General features: G+C 36.2%; 1 protein-coding gene across 7 annotated transcripts in view; it reads left to right on the forward strand.

Moving 5' to 3' along the window:
- CBLB (Cbl proto-oncogene B) overlaps positions 1 to 21,744 on the forward strand; it is a 133,213-nt gene that overhangs the window by 100,709 nt on the left and 10,760 nt on the right. For 4 of the 7 annotated variants that reach the window (XM_054188516.1, XM_054188513.1, XM_054188518.1 and 1 more), the window contains 7 exons: positions 1,703 to 1,888; positions 4,122 to 4,487; positions 7,021 to 7,115; positions 14,389 to 14,532; positions 19,094 to 19,182; positions 19,282 to 19,413; positions 20,707 to 20,844. In XM_054188516.1, coding sequence (XP_054044491.1) covers positions 1,703 to 1,888; positions 4,122 to 4,487; positions 7,021 to 7,115; positions 14,389 to 14,532; positions 19,094 to 19,182; positions 19,282 to 19,413; positions 20,707 to 20,844 — 1,150 coding nt within the window. The remainder of the gene's footprint in view (positions 1 to 1,702; positions 1,889 to 4,121; positions 4,488 to 7,020; positions 7,116 to 14,388; positions 14,533 to 19,093; positions 19,183 to 19,281; positions 19,414 to 20,706; positions 20,845 to 21,744) is intronic. The other 3 variants (XM_054188514.1, XM_054188515.1, XM_054188517.1) reach the window with 3 other exon arrangements.

The following is a 21,744-nucleotide window of genomic DNA, read 5'->3' on the forward strand; positions in this document are numbered from 1 at the left end:
GCGATAGAACAAGAGGGAATGGGTTCAAGCTGCAGCAGGGTAGGTTTAGGCTGGACATTAGGGAAAAATTCTTCACAGAAAGAGTGGTCAGACACTGGAATGGGCTGCCCAGGGAGGTGGTGGAGTCACCATCCCTGGATGTGTTTAAGAGTTATTTAGATGTCGTGTTAAGGGATATGGTGTAGGGGAGAACTTTGTAGAGTGGGGTTGATGGTTGCACTCGATGATCCCAAGGGTCTTTTCCAACCTAAGCGATTCTATGATTCTATGAATATATTGTATTACATGGCTCTTGGCTTTTAGGACTGCTTGATGGAGTTATAACTAAACTTTGAAAACTAATGCTATTAAATGACACAGTGTTTATTATACTATTTAACTGATAGATGCTTTCTGCTAGGGAAAATGAATTGACATTCAGTTTATAGTAATTTTATAATTATGGTCGCTCAGGCATGCTTGTGAGATACATATCTTGCTTAGTTATTCAACTTACCATAATGTTCAGAGATCCTAAGCACCTCACAACCATTCATGTGTTTATCTTCATGGACTTCCAGTCAAGGTCAGGGACATTCAGCAATTAAAGGAAACAAAATTTGTTCAAGCCATTTAATATGGACATTGTGACCACTTCGTTATAGAAAGGACAAACTGGAAAGCATCTGATAGCCATGAAGAGCACAAATCTTGAGTTGCTCAGTCTCTTGAAATTGAATGTATAGTTGTGACAATGAGCTTATATATGTAGACCAGGTGGTAAGACCCTACTTATCACAAAAAAAAAAAATCATTCCGGCAATGGAACTGAACCTCAGACTTTTAGCTATTCAACACCTCCTCACTCCTCTGTCTCATTTTCTCTTGCAGTGTTACCCAGTAATACTGTGGTAGCTCCTATTTCTGAAGACAATCTGGTAGCCATCCCAATTGTATGGGACAGAATATTAAACTAAGCTGTAGTGCATAGGGAAAGGAGTCAGTATACTAGATTCTTTTCCTGCATCTCTTTTTGAATTTATGAAGTTTTCAGATTCTTTAACATAGTCACTATAACGTGAAGAAAGGCGATGTTGTTTACTTTTATACCTTGTTAAAGAACTTCCTAGTCCATCCTTGTCATCACTATGGGTTGTATAGCATTGGTGAGAAAAAGCTTATGAAAAGAGGGGAAAGGTTTTCATCAAAGTGATTTAGCTTAGAGATGGGTGCATTTTTGTGAGCAGTTTTATATGCTTGCCTTAAGAAGATGGCAGAATGTAGCCTCTATAGGCAAGTTATTTAGTGAGAATACTAGGATGCCTCAGTGCACAAGCGGCCTGAGGCTGATGCTTGGTGTGAATGTCTTCCAGCGACTCGTGTGTAATGTCATGGAAAGCACAGAACAGCATAAACATCCAGGTTTGCTTACAGTACACCGATACAACTACAGTGGGTTCACAGAAGTAACTGATTTATGCAAACAACTAAACTGTTGTTAAAACTCAGCCAGGTGAGATTCGGGAGGACTTGTTGACTTCTTTTCCATAACTGTAAGCTGAGCACCTATACTGTCTATTAATTAAGAAAAGCAGGGTGTCCATTATGATAACTGACTGTTAGTAAGTACCTTACAAGTATCAAATACTTTAATCATGGAATGGAAGTTGTATGTTTGAACATCAGGTAAATACTAGTAATGCGGTTTTTTCCTGTCTTGAAGTGCAATGAGAGGCAGAATTCGCCAGTGACTTCCCCAGGATCTTCCCCTCTTGCACAAAGAAGAAAACCACTTCCAGACCCCCTGCAAATCCCACATCTTAGTCTTCCACCTGTACCTCCTCGTCTGGATCTTATTCAGAAGGGAGTAGCACGGTCACCATGTGCCAGCCCAACTGGATCACCAAAGGTAAGTCTTATTGAACCATTATTTCTTTATATATGAATATTGAGAAATTATATTGAGTTGTTTTCAAGGTGAACTTGCTTTTTAGTTTTGGAAGTCAGGCTATTATGAAATTTTCCGTGTGTATTTTCTTTTTCAGGAGTTTGCTCGGTCCAAAACAACTTTAATTCCTTGTACCTTATAAAAACTTGAGATTAGATCCAAATTGATTACGTCTCTTATCTCCTCAGTTGACTTTGGCGAGTGCTTGTCCCTTTGCATAATAACTTGCATAGTCAGAGGTTTACAGCTGCATGTGTTGGTCAAATATGACCTCTGTTTGTCTGATGATTGTATTGCACTTGGTTATGGTCAGAATTTTAAAGACATTGCTGTAATGGATCAATTCTGTATTAAACTCTGATTCATGAAAATAGAAATGAAAGTTTCCTGAAAAAAGATTTTAAGGTCGTTATCTCATTTAAATTGTGTTGTGATCTGGTGATGATCTATGCTCAATTTCCACAGTGTCCTTACAAGAAAAAAAATGTACAGATACCCTGCTTTCAAAACCTTAACTGGCGTATATTAGGACTCAAGTTTCAAGGGAATTAATAATGACTCTATAGCTAATAAATTGTATGTATTTTGTGAAACTAATGATACTAAAGAGTTAATGATTTTGTGAGTGGATAAGCATGAATGAGAAGAAATCCTTTGTTGCTCTCCATTATGAGTTGATCATTTTCTTGTGATTGCTGTATAGAGAGGGGGAATTAGATTTAAATTTTGATTTGTAGATTGAAATTAAGATGACTTGAAACCTGTATACTCATAATAATCTTATATGAAGTACCCTATTTATTTTGTTAGGTTTTTACTTTGAGCTTGAAAATCAGCCTCTTCTTAAGATTCTAGTGGTTTATAATTTATAGGAAAAAAATATGTTTGAATATTTTTTAAGCTTCTTTCATTGCTTTTTGTATCATACAAAGGAATTTATAACACAGTGAGGATATATCCTGAATATTTGGCACATCCATTAAAACTTAATTTTACAGTAGCATATTTTTACAAATTTCATGTCTTAACAAAAAACAGAAAATCAGAAATCCATTAATATTGCTTTAAATTTTTCAGTAACGTTCTTTTGAAAATGCTGGTTTTTTCCCTTGAAACTTTTCCTGAAAAAAAAATTTTTTGGAAGGGTGAAAGGGAAATAAGATGGGGGTAACAAGGAATAATTTCATACTTTAAAAAATTTAATATTTAAAAAAGCAAAACAAAACCAAAAAAACCCAACAATTTAGTCCTGCCAAGACTAATACTTCAGTGAAAAAACTCTTCTCTTTTTCTGCAATGGAAAGCTGTATAACTATAAGCTGTAACAAAAAATTTGGACCTAGCCATTATCTTCATGCCTTGACAGTAAGAATAACTATTTTTCTAAAGTAGCAGCTAAATTAAACACTTCTTTATTTAATATACTGTCCTATTTATATTAATAGACCTGCAGGTAGGATAACTTTATTTTCAATCTAATTAACGCATTGAGGTGCTGCTCAAAGAATAATGGTGTGCTAACATGTGAAGTGAGAGCAAATACTATTCTTTAAAACTTCAGTGGCCTCCATTTCTTGAAGTGGTAATAATACGCAGGCTTACCAGAGTCCATGAAAATCACACCTTCCAAGGGAAAACATCTTCCCTGTATTTCTTACGGTAGCTGGTGGTAAGAGGAAAACATTTCATAAAGAGCTGGCTCGAGTGTTATTTTGTAAAATGCTGTTAGTAATTCACCCCTAATGAAAATGTTTTGGTTTTATCAGATTTATACTTTCTAGAAGCTCTACAGCTACCTGAATAAATTGGGTCATTTTTTTTCTGGTAACTTGGTTTCCAGCTTTTTCCAAACATTCTCAAAATTCATTTCAGTGACTAAATAAGTGATTGAAAGGATCAAAGCAAAGGATTCTGGAAATAAGTTATGGGTCAGATAAATCTGCCTCGATTTTCTTTTCTCCTGTCCACCTCCTTCCTTGGGTTACTCATGCAACAGCAGAAATGGGGGCATATTTTCTCAAGAGAGACTAGGTTGTCTGCAGAATGCAAAGACAAGACTAACATTTAACCTGCGTGCAAGTTCTCTTGTGATGCCTTGAAAATATCTCAATTCGAAATGGTAAAGCCATACTTGATCATGAGAGAAATATGCATGCCCATATGTAACTTTTTTTTAACTTACTGTGTTGTTTAGTCTTCTCCTTGTATGGTGAGGAAACAAGACAAACCTTTGCCAGCACCACCACCTCCCTTGCGTGATCCTCCACCGCCTCCACCAGAGAGACCCCCTCCAATTCCACCAGACAACAGGATAAGCAGACACCTGCATCATCCGGAAAGCGTGCCTTCCAGAGACCAGCCGATGCCTCTTGAAGGCTGGTGTCCCAGAGATGTGTTTGGGACAAGTCAGTTAGTAGGATGTCGAATAGGGAGCGATGCTTCTCCCAAACCAGGACTGACTGCAATTTCAAACGTAAATGGAAGGCACAACCGCATAAGTTCTGATCCAGGATTTATGAGGAAACATAGGCGTCATGAACTGTCTGCAGAAGGTGCCAAGGTATGAAATTAGCTGAATGTGTTGAATCCTAGTTTGATGTCCTACTCCAGCATCATCTTGCATTGGCTAAAGTACTGTTTGTATTGGTCAGTGTTGATCTGCTGTTTCCAAATCTTTCCTGCTGATACTTAATAATAAGCTGGTCATAAATAAATGTTTTTTTTTTAAATACTGTAATTTGTAAAGCAACAGCTCATGAGGGTCTAAGTTACAATTTTAACATGAAACCTTCAAAAAACGGCTTGGAGAGAAAATTCTAGATTTGCTATATTCTTTTAGCAAATTATCCATACAGTTGGTGCATGATGATAATATATCACTGTGTGCTGTAGTATAGTATATAGCATCTCAGGTCCACTTTGGAAGTGTCTTATGCCAGATTGTGTAGGCATCCAGTTACCTCTGTCATAGGTGAGGTGAGGACTTAGTAACCTCTTTAATCAGTAATGTATGCAATGTGTACAGATGATGTATACAAATATACTTAAATTTTCAGATACATTGTGTGCATTAACGTAAAAAGCTAAATATTCTAAAGGTCAGTTGTGTTGTTCATCAGTAAAACATTATTTTCAAAGGAGCATCAAATTAGTCATGATGTTCAGTGTGCTCTAATGGAAAAAATCTAACCTGCCTTGACCCTAAGAAAGAGGAAACAAATACATCCAAAGCCAAGCTAAATGTAGGCTCACTTCTTGTATCTCTACCACTGGCTATATGGGAGCATCCTTGAAAGTGCTCGGTGGCACAACCCCAGGATTGCATTGTTTGATTTGGTATCATCAGTACTCTAAACCTTATTCAGGATAAGTAGCATTGCAACTCCCTTTTTCTATGTCCATTATTTACGGTAATACACATATCTTTAGCTGAATTTTTCCTCCTTTGTACTTAAATCAGAACTCCAGCTGTGGAGTTGTACATTGTTGCAATTTGTCTGTTTGACTTCTCTTGGACAAATGTCCAGTGTTATGTCCAGTAATCCATTTTCAGTGCTGAGGGTGTTCAGAGTTGTCACTTGCAACCTTTCCAGTGATTGTGTAGCTTGGTTTGGCAAGGGGGTATCTGCTTGTCACCCACAGGAGAAGTATGTTTTCCTGTCCTTGGTTGCAGTGAATAGTATGTATGGCTATAACTATGGTGCTTCATCTATCAAAAAACTTGAAGGATTGTTTCAATATGTTAATTGAAGATAATCTGGGGAGGAGAGAGTAGAGGGAATAGTTATGTCATTAGGCAGCTTCAGACAACTTGCAAGACTACGTACAGTTGGGGAGGCTTAGGTTTGAAGAGAGTGGTGATGGCCTAAGAAAAAATTCCTAGTTCTGCTCTAATCAGTTTTATCAAATCAGCTCAGTAAGTTATTCATAGAGCAGGTTATTAACGCAAAGCTGCTCTTCTCTTTTTTTTTTTCTTTTTTTTTTTTTGAAGACTACATAGCTTGTGCTAAGAAGGATGGATTTGTGGTTAAGTCACAGTAGTTAGAAATCATAATTTTTTCTCTCTATTTGCTTTTCCCAAGGTCACAAGCTATTTAACCTTTCTATCTCCATTTTAAAATATTTTTTATATGGATGTTTTTGTTATTTTGAAAGTATGCTACTGAAATTCAATTAGTATTGGTAAAGAACATTGACACGTGATAAAACAAGAACTCCGTGATGTTATAAATAATTAGAATGTCCTTTTGTCAGTATTGAGGCAAAACACCAAAAATTTTACTTACAGCTAGGCTGTTGTTTAAAATGCTATAGCTTTTAACCTGATTTTAAAAAGATACTGGCTTTATGTCTTCATATAGCATTCCATTTGTGGTCTGGTGCAGTATTGAAGCTGATGGAATGAATACTTCTCAAAGCAGAATAACCACTCAATGTAGAAGTGCCACTGTAGTCTGGAGAAGTTACATATTAATTTCTTTACCCAAATGCTGTTTGAATTGTTATCTTCTGGTGATAGAGCTAAGCCATTTGGTTAAATGGAGCAACTCACAACTCTGAATTATCCTTTCAAGCTGTATACACATTCACAAGGGAAACACTTAATGAATTTTCGTCCCTGATTCATATATCAATTGTAATATAATCTTTTTGCTCTTGGTAAAAGCCAAGAATCAGGAAGAAAATCCTGTGGGTAGGGGGTGGATTCTGGCAGGCACTGTATTTGTTTTAAAAAAACATTAATATCTTTAGCATGCTGTAGCTGTTGTTTTCCCACTGTACTTTCTCACTTTGATTGGTTTGCAATCTTGAAATCTTAATTTTCCCCCAAGCAGTTCAGCTGTAACTTAGTAGTCCATCTAGTAACTGTGATGTGGAACTTTTGGTGAAGTTTTAAGCTCTACAGCTCCCATACGGGGTGAGCTGAAACCAGATATCTGAAGTGACTCTTTGATAACAGCTCTGTAATGCAAACTCCTAGGAAAGCCTTTACCCATAATCTTCTCAAGGTCTACTTTGTAATACCTAGTTGATGGACATCCATGATGATAAACAGGAGGAGAGACCCATTGTAACACTTGTGCGATTTTTAGGTCTTTTCAAATGGTCATCTGATAAATGAAGAATACGATGTCCCTCCACGGCTTTCACCCCCTCTTCCAGCTGCCTCCATCATCCCTGGTATAAAGTAAGTTAACTTTCTTTGTAAAAGAAATGTGTTAATTAATGTTAGATAATAGCACTGATTCTCTGGTACTAAAAGAGAAATGGGAAAAAAAAGACATAAAAGGAACTAATATAACTTGGTGGTACATTTTCCATGAACTTTAATGTGGCTTTGCAAAGGAAACATAAATTGTATTAAGTGAGAGCAGTTCTGATGTTAATTGAACATACTACATTTTAATAGGAAGAGAGAATAAATTGTGGCAGATCTTGCTCACAGGTGTCTGACATCTGGAGCAGACACCTGTGTTGTTTTGCATCTACTACTACAGAAGTGTGTTCAGAGCTACTTATTTCAGGAGATGAGAGGTTCTAGGGAAAGTATGAAGGGTAAAGAGCATGATTTCTGTGTGTTCTGCCCATAATGTAGTCATGCTTTCTGGACTTTGTACACATGGAGCTTTATCCAGGGTTCACACCAGTATCTTTTCTTTGTTGTGGCTTAAAAACAAACAAAAACGTTTTATATCCATTTTAAATGGACTCAGCCTCCCCAGGTTCCATAGTATGTTTTGGGAAATTTTGTCTTTTTAAGTTGCAGACTACTCTTAGGCTTCCAGTAACATGGCTGTTTATTTGGTAACAAGATGTTGCTGTGCATAGCAAGTATCTTTGGACTCTGAATCACACAGGATTTTCTACAGAACAAGAGATATTAAAAATAGAAAGCTTGAAAGTACTATAAAGTAGTTTATTGGTTTTTTTGCATTTTTGTAAGGAAATCAGAGTGTATCACAACGTTTGATTTTATTGTACAGTTCCTTTCCAATGTAGTCGTGATTCTTGCTGTTAAATAAAACAATTGGGCAGTCAGTACATATTAATACTGAGAATGTTCTCATTAGTGTGTAATTTTGCCATATCTTCAGTACTCGTTCCATTGTTGTTCATCAGATAGTGGTAACATAAAAGGCAACTATATTTCAGCATTTCATTAATGCTGGTTTTTCTCTTCCGACACACTAGAATAAAGGTGCAGTGGAGCATTGATGTTTTCACTCACAAGCATGTGTTCAGGTGGAATAACTGCTGAGTTGAAGCTCTCCATGTTTACTTTTGGTTCAGAAGCAAATTTTAGAACATTATCCAGACATTTTTGTAATTCAGTGTTGTGATGTAACCTGATTGAGGTAGGGTATCACAGGAGTACCATTTGCATACCTCATGTAGTCCGTCCCCTCTGTAGATGGGACTCCTTGGATTGACATCCCTGGAGGTGTTTAAAAAAAGGGTAGATGGGGCACTTAGGGACATGGTTTAGAAGTGGCTTTTGTCAGGGTAGGTTAAAGGTTGGACTTGATGATCTTAAAGGTCCCTTCCAACCTCAGCAATTCTATGATTCTATGATTCTATGACTACTCCTTCCATAATACAGTGCAACCCCTGGGATGTTCCACACCCTGTCAGTCCGAAAGAGATGATAGGCAAACTAAATACTTTCATACTCCAAAGCAAATTGAATTCTGAAGAGGGGAAGGTTCTTATTTTTATTTTTCATAGTATTGAAATAACAAAACATTCTGCTTCATGAAAATCCCATTTTTTACTCAGATTTTTGCAAAATGCAGTTTATACATATACCATACAGTGTTCATTGGAAATTCCACAAGATATCATAGCAATGTGAACAGGCACAAAATCCATGTCAAGCCAGTCCAAAACTAGAATGTGTCAATTTAGCTTGGTCAAAAGAAATATTATATTCCTCGTTAGCTGAAGTCGTCTGAATTAGAAAACTGACGTATTCCAGCCAAAAGAAAACCTTCATTTGCTAAAACCAAACTCCATAAACTTTTCAGAAAGAAATTAACTTTAATTTCTGGTTTGGGTTTGTACTTAAACCTTTTTAAAAAAAAATATACAGCACATTTTAAATCTTGATTTTTTAAAATGTAAAAATAGCAATATATAACCTAGGGGTAAGAAGTTCAAATTTTCTACTCAACAGCTACTAAAATGTCACATGGAATGGCTGTTAAAATTAAAAATTGATCATTGTATGTTGTTTTTTGAAACACTAATATGTCTATTTTAAATTGTTTTCAAATTAATTTTTTGCCACTGACAGAAAATACCCCAATAATCTATAATAGCGCGCAGTAATATGTAGGTGGAAAAAACAGGGGGCAGGAAATCTTCCAAAATAACAAGTTTAATATTTCCACCAACCACAGCAATTGCTTTCAAAAAGATAACCTAAGTAGTATTTAGCATGATTTAATTTGAAATGTCGGAGAGAATATTTTACAGTGTCTCTTTCCTTCTGTTAAAATGACTGCACTAAGCCTTCATAAATATGTTGAACTGTACTTGATACAAAATACTCTTGCTTTCCACAACTCTGCTGCTGCAATCAATCTGGTGCAATTTTCTCATTTTTTTTCTACTTTCCAATCTCTGTAGAGTTGTGGCTTGAGAGGTAGATTGTTTCATATAGCTGCAAGGCATTTTATTTTTTCTCGTTTTGATCATAAATCTGTAATTTCAAAGGTTTGACTGAAGGATACATTGACCATAAATGAAATATCTCAGTTTAAATATTTAGAAGGCAAAATGACCCTTAGTTGGAACTTCACAATTCAAAATATCTCTGCTAAACTTGCTTTACCGAACAAGACATTACAAATATGACTTTTCTTTTTTTTCTTTGCTAAATTACATTAATAGAAAAACCCTAGTGTCTTTTTTTCTGAAAACATTGCTGATTTATTTTCATTTTACTGAATCGATTGTTATTAACCGTATTTTAATAATGAATTGTTGGACTTGTGTTAACCAAGCATCTGATTTTTATTTTCCACTCAGCCATTATGTTGCTGACCCGACATGTTAAAACAGTTATTCTTTTATTGGACTGCTGGAACTATGTCAGATTATTTTTAGCAGCTTTGACCAAATTGCTGTTCTGTTCTTGAAAAAATGAAAACTTTTGTGTCAAAGATACAGAACCGTTCTTCCCCTAAATTTAGAACTTTTCAAGTTAAATAGTATTTGCTTTGCGTGTAGGTTTCATTTTGCTACATCAATAGAAAGTCACTGTCTTATCTCGAAAGTACTTTATACCCCTCTGATGTTCCTGTGAGAGAGCATCTATTTTTGAGTATGTAATGAGACACCCAATTCCAAGTACCTTTTGTATTCTATAAATAATTAGGAATATCTAGGTGCTTTGAGGTAGTTGAGCAAAAATTAGCACTAAAATGTACTTCTCCTCTTGCTATCCCTTTTGTCTTGCTAACAAACTTTGAAGGGAAATCATAGTTCCTCTGAAGACAACTGTGGCTTGGAAATCCTGGCTTCCTTGAAATCAGCCTTTGGCATGGCACTTCTCCAGCGGCGTTATAAGGAGCGCTGCTGACATGCAGGTTCTAGACATCTCAGATGATGCTTTGGAGGACACAGCATGTCCTTAGCTCCTAGCTTGAGAGGCCAGTGAGTTTGGTGAATCGGCTGTTCTGTGGTAATTCTCATTGCGTTGCAGGCTTACCCTGTGACAAATAGGAAATTGTGTCCTCCTCTATGAATGAAGGTGAACTTCGGTTTAAAGGGCAGAGCACGCTCAAGGGCAGTTGACAAGTGTTGGCTTGATCATGTGGTCCATTTTGCTGAAACAGTCTGCTTGAGGCCTTGCAAGATTAAAGCTTTTGTCTGCACTAGCAAGTAGTACTCTGCATAGCACAGGAGAGCTGATAGTAAGGACCTGGTGTCTGTAATGTACATGTTATGGGGCAGCAGTTCAACTAGCTATAGTCTTGTCCCATGAATGCAAATGGTCTTTAGCAATTGGAACGTAATAGGGGCCCACTTGGAGTGTATCGTGTATTTTAGTTTCATCTGAAAAGTATTCAAGTTGTGCACTCCTCAGTGCAAATCAAAGCATGGTAAGTGGGGAGATTAAAGGGATTAACTTCAAAAGCGCAGTCCTGATCCAGACTGAAGTACATGGAATGCAAGTTCATCCTGTCTAAGTTCTGTGAATCAGTTTCCCAGTAAATGATGGAAGCAGAACCTTTCCCTGAAATACTTCTAAATAAGTGTGAGGTGTTGGGTTCCCTGGAGTTCTGTTTACAACTAAAATGGACATTAAGTGGCTCAACAAAAATGAATTCTCACATCTTTTCCTGTTTTGCCTTTGGCCCTTGCTGCTCAGTAGGATAAGAGAGATTGACATCTAGCCTTCTGTTCAACAAACCAGAAAATACAAAGTCAGCACTTACCCAAAAGTAATTCTGACTTTCAATTTTAAAGTATTTCCACTTAAGGAGGATGAAGGGAAACTAGAGAATATATAAATACAGTGTGCTGGTCAGTTTTGTATTCATCTGTACACAAAGCTTCTGAAGATGTAAAAGTAATGAAGTTTTTTAAAGTATAATTATAGAAGATTTCACCAGCTTGATAAACAGATGCCAAAGTGTTTCATGTCTTCGCTTACAGTGACAATGCTCATCTGTTAAGTTACAAAAACTTGTAATATATTTTTCTATTTATCTTACTAGGTGGTCTTGTGTAGAACAATGGAGTTAGTCTTAGAACAACAGAGATTTAATAAAGCAATTTGATCTTGAAGAAATTTCAATAATCATAGAGAAAATAGATATCTAGCAGAACAATACAATGTTTGGAGTCAAATACCATTACAACTGGGATAAATTGGAAAAGCAATATCATTTTTTAAAAAAATAAGAATTCTGAAATATTAATAAACTATAATGTAAATATAGGACAATTTTAGGACCCTATATGTTAGTATAGTTATGTTAGCTATATGTTAGTACTCTTAACTCTTCTACTGCTTTACAAATCAAAAGCACCTTTCAAATATTAATCACATAATAATATTTACAACATGACATATTTTCTTTACTTTAAAGGTAGGGAAAGAGAGACTTTACTACTTTGGAAGACTTGTGTAAGGCTACACAGTATTCAGAATCAGGAGACTTGGAACTTAGATCTTTAATAATATCCCCAAACCAGTAACAATTTCTCAGCAGTGCAATAATTTTGGGAAATTGATTTTGGCATATGTATACACACTGATATCCTGTCAATAAAGGTGTAGCTTTGTTGTAACATGTTAGGTTGTTGTGTCTACTGAATAAATAAGAAAAAAAGCAGGTGAAGAGGGTAAAAATTTGTATTTCTTGAGTATACCAAATTTATTTAGTTTGTAAATTTTCAGTAAGTAAATCCTCTAGCTTTCCTGTCTGAGAACTGTTTTTATCAGGAAGCTGGTAAGACTAGCTATTATAATGCTGTACTTATTTCAGGTGATGATCAGGCTCTCAGTTTTACTCGGTAGGTTTCCTTAAAAAAATTAACTTAATTCACAGTATTCCAGGAATCAAAATCTTTCCTGTAACCAGCTTCAGATAGGGCCTTCAGAGAAGGGGGGTTTTGGGTCGTTTTTTCCCAATAATAGTCTTTGAAGAGCGCTTCAAAAAATACTACCAACCTGGTTTGGTCAGTATTGGACATTGGGTATTGGTCAGTATTGGACATTTCCGGTCTAGATATGAATATTTCAAACATTGCTATCTGCAGAAGCCAGAAATTCAATTTGTGATTACTTTCAAAAAACACAGGCTTATATATGCACAAGTAGCACCTTTATTCTTTGCCACAAAAAAAAGCCAACAGCTGGTGGACCTTGAATAAAGATGTGCAACGCATCCACAGCCATTTTGATTTGTGGCTTGAAAGTACGGTAATGGCCCCTGAGCAGAACTACACGCTGCATTACAAGCTACATCTACCTCATACATCGTTTAGGGAAGTTCTTAAGGACCATAAGGAAATGTGAGATTGGAGTGGACATACTTTCTATTCCTGTGGTCTAATTAGTTTGATTTTACCATAAGGGCAAGAGCTGAAGTGACAGGCCAGGCCTCTCTCCTCGTTTTTTCAACACAAGCAACACTTGACTCACACAGCACACTTCTTCACAAAGGAAAAACGTACGTCTTTCACTATTTACTGTAGATGATGCTGCATGACTTCAGAACATCCGGGTACTCTGTGAACAAAACTGAGTAACTAACTGCCGTGAGTACACGCCAGTCACTAAATGAATAAATAAAGGGAGGAAAAAAAAATGAACAGAGAAAGAAGGGGGCAGATGTGCTGCTTTATTCAAGGTCCACCAGCTATTGGCTTTTTTTTGTGGCAAAGAATAAAGGTGCTATTTACTGCATAATATAATATCCAGATGATTTTTGAAGTTATACACTTATTGCTCTTCATGTTCAGCTAGTTGAAGAATCAAACTTCTGTTTCTGGTTTTCATGTATGATCAAGTTGAAGGTGAATTAAGTCCTTAATGTAAGCTTTTGTATTTCAGATGTTTTGTGAGTTTCTTATTTGTCTTAATGTATTAGAGTAATTGTTATAAATGGAGGGGCTCTATCTATAAAAGAGCAGATGGTGTTGATTGCTAGATCTATAACCTAGTTAGTTAATTTTATGAAGGCCAAAATATATGTTAAGCTTGTTAATATCTAATAAAATTACTTTCTCAAGACTGCTTGCTAAAATGAAATTTTTGCCCATCATTTTGTTTACACTCATATAACAGAAAACCAGATAGTAGGAGTTAAGTTTTCATTTTAAAAGAAATCTCATATCCAGCAGTATTTTCCACAACGGAACTTTTTACGTGTAAGAGGACATTGTAAAGTCTGCCTTCTTCCTGGGCTCCCACTGCTTTCAAGAAGTGATATAAATTGTCCTCCCTGTCTGGGAGGATAATTAAAAACAATTATTGTTTGAAGTAAAAATAACTTAAAATGCAGGCAAATGCTGAGAGTTCCATAAGCTTATGGCTGGAACAAGACTTCAGGTTAAAGGGTGAATGTCCGCTGCCTCACTGAGCCCTGCTAAATACTTTTTGCCCTGTATTAACTTTTGTTTAGTTCTTTTGCTAAGTGCAAACAGGTTAAGCCTTCTAAGTGCCTATTTAGTGCTCTAATTCCTTGCAATTCTCTGTTATATTGTGCTTGCTTAAAGTAGCTGTTTAACTCTTAGAAGGTCAGATGCCCTTTTCTCTATGCATTCTCAGTGACGAAAACAGCCAATAGCCTTACAAGTTTTAGTTTGACATGGTATTTTTGTTACCTTATACGTAGCAGATGTGTAGTGAGGATGTTTAGGCTAAAGAAGAGTATATTCTGTATTATACTGAGGTCAATTATGTAACAGTTAAAGCAAAACTGATCTTTTTCTCATTTCCTTAGGTGCCCTGTTCCTTCAGCAAATTCTTTGTCTGATAAGTCAAGGGATCAGACAAATGATGATGATGAATACAAAGTTCCTTCTTCGCATCCTGTAATACTGAGCTCACAAACACCTCATAGTCATAATATAAAACCTCTTGCTCGGTAAGGTCATTTAGCAGCCTTGAAGACAGCTTATTTACAAAAACTCTCCTTTTCCAAAATTTAACTGGATTCAACATTTATAACGATGGTTAAGCTTGCCTGCCTTCTAAAATGTCTTATCTTTTCAAGCTTGGATTACTTTTGCCTCTGTTTCATTTGACGATCACCTCAGTCCCAAACCTGTGAGGTTCGCTTTATTCTATCTCTGTTGTGTCAGAACTCTGGGTATTTTTTGCTTTTGAATACCGTTTCTGCAGTTCATTGTTTTTTCTCTTAGGTTGAGGTTCTCAGAACTGACCAGGAGATTCAGTCCCCACAACAGTTGCAAATTTAATTTTTAGGAGAATTGTGTGACTGAAATTCCTAAAGTCAGCTTTGAAAATCTTAAACTTTCACATGTTATATAATTCATTTTAAGAAGCAACACAGTACTGAAAAATACATGAATTGGCAGCTGGATGTACACACTGTTATTCTTTTTTTCTCCCATGTGCACTGTGCCTTTTTGGCTGCTTGAGCCTGTTTCACAGTATATTTTCTTTGTGCTTCTCAGGAAGAGAACCTTTTTTTTAAATTTAGATAGAATATATCTCTTGCTTTAAACATGTTCTAAAATAATACCTCCAAACTGTCACAGTTCTGAATTATTAATATTAATGGATTATGGCAAGAAGATTTGGAGCCAAGGAACATGGCAACTGAAGGCTGTGTCATTCCTGGTGAACTTTTTGGTCTTTGACTCAGAAAGAAGTTCTGAATGTCTGGAATTAAGAGAATAAGTCTTGGGCAAAAGAGGGGACCATTTTCTACTGGTCTTATAGGTCAAAAGTATGATATTAAGATCAAGCATTGATCTAAAAAGTTCAGACCCTTCTGCTGTTAAAAAAATGCGGTGACATATTGCCATTTTTTTCTTTCTGTCAGAATGTGATGTCAAGGACCCACCATCAATAAAGCTTGACATGTCTCTCATCCCAAAACTAGCCACTTACAATTTTTAGACCTCTCTAATCAGACATTTAGAACAGGCGGAGAAAAGGTCATAGTCTGATCACTCCTTGCATGCAGGTTAAAAATTCTGTCTTTATTAGAAATGCTGATCCAATCTTCACTGCATAGATGTGAATATTACACAGTTGTCTGAACTTTATGTTCTTGAGTACTTAAATTTCTATCAACCCTATGAGACTTTAAAAAGCAAAAAAAAACCAAAACAAAACAAATGATGAATGGAACTCTCAATGTTGGCCAAGCAAAAAAATGGGAAGAAAAAAAGAAAAAAAAATTTACCTGTGCCATTTTTTATCTGAGTGTGTTGTGCTTCTGCTTGGGAGTGTCTTTCTGTACCATGGAAAGTCATCTAATAGAGGCTGAGTTGCTTGCATGACTAGAGTTACACAGGACGTAACCTTTCTTAGGCACGAAGTAGTCTGCAACAGAAGAGAGCAGTATCTGGTCAGATTACCTTGGTTTAGCAGCTTCTGAGGGCCCTGTCTAGGTTAGTAAGAAGCGTGGTTCAATAGAATTGTGTCTGTAGAGGGGACTAATTAACTCCAATGACCCCACATCCACACTGTATGTTTTGGAAAGTTTTGAATTCAGCCTGGCTTTCACATGGTCCTGTGGCTGGAGTACTGCTCAGTAGTTGCAGTAGATTGGATGAGCTCTTGCAGAACATCTTTTGAATTAACAACATCCAGAAGCAATTGAGACTGCATGCTCTGAGACCCCTCTGCAATGTAAACCACAGTGGGGATGACTTGTGGAGATCTGTTTCAATTCATACTCCTGACCTGAACTAAAATGCTAATATCTAGATGCACCCTGAAAGGTTCTTGAGAAAATAACTAGCTGGAAAACTAAAAACTTCTAATTTTTCCAGTATCTTTCTTTTGCAGAAAAAGGAGTTGAGTACTTTCAGTTGGCTGGTAGAGCATTTCACCAGGTTGTTAGAATTAGTAATAGAGTCTGTACATGTAAAGCTGATTTCAAAGGGGGTTTTTGTAGTTTTTAGTTTATTTTTTAGCTAGCATGCTTGGTCTTGCACTTATGGTGGGTGTTTTGTCATTGGTCCAGAACTTGCTACAGAAAAAACTTTACCATTCAGGTTGCTCTGTTATTAAAACCCTCAACTCTTCTTATTATATATGCTAATGAGAATTTTAACTTGAAACAAACCATTCTCCTAAGCATTAAAAAAAAAAACCAAAAAAACCCTACTGAATATTTGTATGTGAATATATATGATGTTCTATATACTTAAAAAGTCTCCTTTTAACTAGTGTCACTGCTTAGATGTGAAAACCGAGGTAAAGCTTTCAAAAAGTATCTTGCATTCTGGTTAATGCTGTATTCTTCTAATGCACTTCTTTTAATCTCATGGGGAGGGGAGTGCCAATAAAACCTTAACTTTTCAGTATCGTTTAGCAAAACTGTTAGCAATTGTTTCTATTATTTTTTTTAATTGTCATAAATTTTTAGTACCTTTCACTTCTGCCCCCCAGTGTCACCTTTTCTTACCTCTTTCCTGAGTTTTGCTTCCTCAGTTCTGGATAATACTTAGTTTTCAGTATACTAAAGAGCCTACAAAATTTCTTCTGGATGTTTTGTGATTTAGGAACTATGTCATTCTTCAATCCTACACCCAAATTTGTATTACTTCTAAGACTTTTTGCTTTTTTACCAGTAGATAGGACAATGCTAAAAATGTTGCAAGAATAGTACAAAAAATGATTCACAGTCTTATTTTCTGGCAGATCGGTTAATTGTCTCGTTTGTTACAGCTGATCATCTTTTCCCAGGTATGGGGCAAGTTCAGCAACAAGAAATGGAGGGAAAGAATTTCAGCATTAATAATTAGGCTACTATTAGAAGAATGGTGCAGTATTACCTTCACTAGGTTTTCCTAATAAAGCTTTTTCCAAAAGGAGAAGGACAGAAGGCTTGCTTGTTAGTGCTCACTTGCTGCCCTTTTTTCTGGTGTTTACTGTTGGCATAAACAGGTATTTCAGAGTGATTTTAAACAGATCACTTAACTGGGTTCATTATGACCTGAAGACTTCTGAAGTGGTGCCATGTTAAGTTATCTTAGTGCCTGTGGCTGGTTAGATTATTGAAAATGCAGAACAGATTCAAATTAAAGTAGAAAATATTCTTAGTTATTTAGTGTATATGCTGAGGAGTCAAAGGAAATGTTGCATCCACTGCATTTGAGAGATTGAACCACTCTAATTTCAAAGATAGAAGCAACGCTTCCTCTACCGCTTCCCGGGGGAAATTAATTCATAACAAAATAGCTCTTACCATTAGTATTTTTTTTGTTTGTTTTGTTTTTTAAGTCTTGTAATTATTCTTACATTGATTTCATTACTCCTAGCTATAGCTCTTGGGACCACAAACACAATTTCACTTCCTCTTTCCTCTTTATATATTTTAAATGATTCCAGACCTTTATTCATCCCTCCTTTCCATATGGCCAAAGCCGATAGGTTTATTAATGTTCGTACTATTGGTAAAACCCCAAGATCTGAAATTTTAGCTGTGTATAGCTCTAACAGATTTGCCAGTATTTAGTAATAATGGTGCATGGTGGGTTGGGATTTTTATTTTCAAGCTGGAATTGTTTAGCGTGGTGGCCTTTTTCCAAGGAAACTCACTGTTTTTTTCTGAATATGCAGGGTCCACATTTCCAATGACAGGATTAATTTCCCAGTTCTTTCACGTTTATTTAAACAATATTTAATATTATGAAAAGGCTTTTGTTCTATGTTTTTCCCTGCAGTATTTGAACAGAGTCATCTTACAAAAATAATCTCCAATATTTTTCGGACGAGATTATAGGCAACTTTGTACTGTTTGGTTTAGGTGGTGTTCATATTTAATTTGATACTGTTGTTTAATTTTGAGGGCGTAATATGCTTCCATTTTAAACTGTGGTAGAAGTAACAGTGAGACTCAGGTTTTTGATACAGAAATGAGTAGATGCTTGCAAAACTGCTTTGGCTAGTTCAATTTTTTTATTTTTTTTTAATGTTTGGCTAAGAGTTTAGTTGAAATTTTTTATTGCTAGTGGTGTGTTGTGGTCTTCTGTTTGGGGTTTTTTTGTTTTTGTTTTATTTTGTTCGATGACTTTTCTGTGTACTTCAGCATGGATGATTACCAAAATCCACATTTCCCTTTACCATATTTCTGCTTAGGGAAAATTCAACAGCTGGGAAGGTGAAACAGGATTGAGTCTGTGACTTAATTGTGTGAATAAACTGATGGCCTGAGCTCTGAAGTGAGGATTATATTTAATGTTAGTTCTTCCTCTATCTTGTATTGCAGCCTTGAGTAGCTTATTTAAGCCATGTCAGTATCCAAGAAATCAGTTCAAAGGAGTTTTATTGACTGTTAACCCCTATCTGCTCTCAATATAAAAAACATAAAGTTAAAAATTGGTGCAGCTTATCGTCTTTCATTCGTTTCCGTATAATGGACTGTCAGCTCAGGTACTTGGGCATTCTGGGAATGAATACTTGGATAACTGGTTGATTGATTCCTGTTTAATGTCTGTCCTCAGGGTGTGTGAGAATGGTCAGTGTGCTGGAGTAACGAATGGGACGCACAGTGCTATGTCTGAGATGAAGAAATCAAAACATCCAGAGTTAGGTATGTTTTTATTTTTCATTATTTAGCAAGAAAATTTACTCTGTGCTGTTCTAGGGGTACAGCAAGAAAACATTCACTTCTTGTGATTGTGTCATTCAGGAGATGTCTATGATGCACCTACTGTTCCGGTACCTTTGCCACCTGCACGACCTCCTACCAGAGACAACCCAAAACACAGCTCTTTGCTCAACAGGACACCCTCCGATTATGATCTTCTGGTGCCCCCTTTAGGTTGCAGACTTTTTGCTGATAATGTTTAATGGTTAATGTTGCCTAGATGTACCAAATGCCATGTTCATTGAAAAACAACCAATGTTGAGTATGTTAAGAGTACCAAACAAGCTATGGGCTAAATATTACAGCTGTAAGTCAATATTTGTGTCAGTGATCTGTACTTAGTATCTGTCTATAAGCCATCATGCAAGACAGATGAAAAGGCATACTAAATCTGTATTCAGGCTGTAAAGAAAAGCAAAGCCATTTTTCCCCAAAATAAATTATAATTTTTTGTCCCTTAGTATGAAGTTTGAGCATTGCAATTTAATGCAAGAGTGGACAATTTTTCCTCTTGTAGCTTAAATAATTCCATTTCTTTTATCAAATACAAAGAAGAATGCCAAAGAAGTGGCATTTAAGTCAAATAAAACTAAATTAAATTAATAAGTTTATGGGTTGGGTTTTTTCCCCCACTATCAAGAGACAGTTCAAATACAATCACCAAAAGCTATCTTTTCCAACCTGATTCTGTTTTGTACTCCTACACAAAAGTCAATGAGCTCTGCATACATACTGGGGCTGTGCTTGGCCACCATCAACACTTTCATTGACAAACTCATCTGCGTGATTGTTAGGCTGTAGTATATGTGTCATAATCCAATTTTCTGGTTCCATAAAACCTTTTGAACATTTGCCATGTTCCTGCACTATACTCTCCTTGGTCTCTGAAGTGTTCCTGAGTTGTGAGAGCACATAGAATTCAAGGCAGAAGAGCACATAAAAATCACACTGTCTGGTAACCCTAGTCCTGTCTGCACCACCTTCTGTAAGGGATACATGCTTTTGCCAAGCCCTAGAAAATTCAGTTTATGTCTGGGGCCAGAGCTGTAGAACAGCAGATAATGATAACACACAGTATAAATGTAGCAGATTCAACGTAGTCAGCATTGGTGTTTGAATATGAATATTTTTGCTTAGCCACTGAACCATAGCTGTTATTCTACAATGATATTCAGTAAAAGTTTTCATTATAATACACTCTTTGCAATTGAGCCACTAAAAGAAATCACTCCCCCTGTCCCAGAAATAGACTGAGCACTGCAAAAGGTCATTCGGAGCACGTTTTAGAAGAGGACAGTGTATTGTAAGAGTCAGGTTTATAATTTCGTTACTGGAGTCACCAAACTGCTAGATGAACCCTAAGAGTGACTGCCTCGGCAGCCAGGGAAAACTAAATTTTAACCTTCACTCTTTATTCTACAGTTCTTAATTAAGTTTTGCTCATCTAAATTCTTTTCTAAAATGCAGGTGAAGATGCATTTGATAGCTCACCCCCTTCACTACCACCACCACCTCCACCTGCTCGGCACAGCATGATTGAGCACACAAAACCTGCTGGCTCAGGAAGCCGACCTTCTTCAGGGCATGAACTGTTCCTTCATTCTGGTAGGAATACCAAGGAATGAACGTATTTTATTTCATTTTCCTTTACTTCAGAGGGTTATCTGTTCTGTGATAAAGTTGTCATCAGGCTTTAGAAGTCTGTTTTGTCTATACTTCATTATACAAAATATTTTAAAAGATGGGGTTTTTTAAATGGTGAAAAAGAAACAACTCAGAATATAAAGACTTAACTTTTCATTATCACAAAGTAATGAAATAAGATCAATGTTTCTATACCAGGATTCACATTTTGGTAAATTGCTCTCTTCTAGTAAGAGGTGTTACATGTGAAGTGCCAAGTTTTCTCTTGTAATCTGTAACACTGGTCTGTATGCTTTTGTCAATTCCATTGTTTTCTATAGTAAAACATAATTCATGGGATTTATTTTCAAGCTGGAACTTGGGGAAAAACTAGAAAATAAGGGGAAAGAACTTACGGCTTTGTTAGAACTGTTGTAAAATTTTGTTGCAAAACTGTATTGATTGTGAATACAGTTGCAGGCACCTGTGGTTCATAACCTTTTTGATAAGCCAGTTTTTCACCTATCTCTCCCCATGAATCACTATGACATTTTTCAGTCCGGTATTTTGCTTGTAAAAGTTATAAAACCTATGTTCACATTTTACAATTTTGTCCCTACGTTGAAAAGTGTTTGGTTGTCAGGTTAATTAAGTTGAATACATTGCTGATGGTACAGATTACAATAGAATTTTTTTGGGTTAGTGCATATCTATGAAATGACTTCTTTTTCTCCGTGGAAGCTTCCGAAGGATGTTGGTGTCTTAAGTTTACCCATCCCAGGAATATTTTCAGTGATTATCTACCTTGTGGTGCAGTTAGATGTCTTCCTACTCCAATCTATTTTTCTTAGAAGCTGCGTGGAGAGGGATAAATGAAATGTT

Source organism: Rissa tridactyla, chromosome 1, assembly GCF_028500815.1.
Source record: "Rissa tridactyla isolate bRisTri1 chromosome 1, bRisTri1.patW.cur.20221130, whole genome shotgun sequence".
Classification (NCBI taxonomy): domain Eukaryota; kingdom Metazoa; phylum Chordata; class Aves; order Charadriiformes; family Laridae; genus Rissa; species Rissa tridactyla.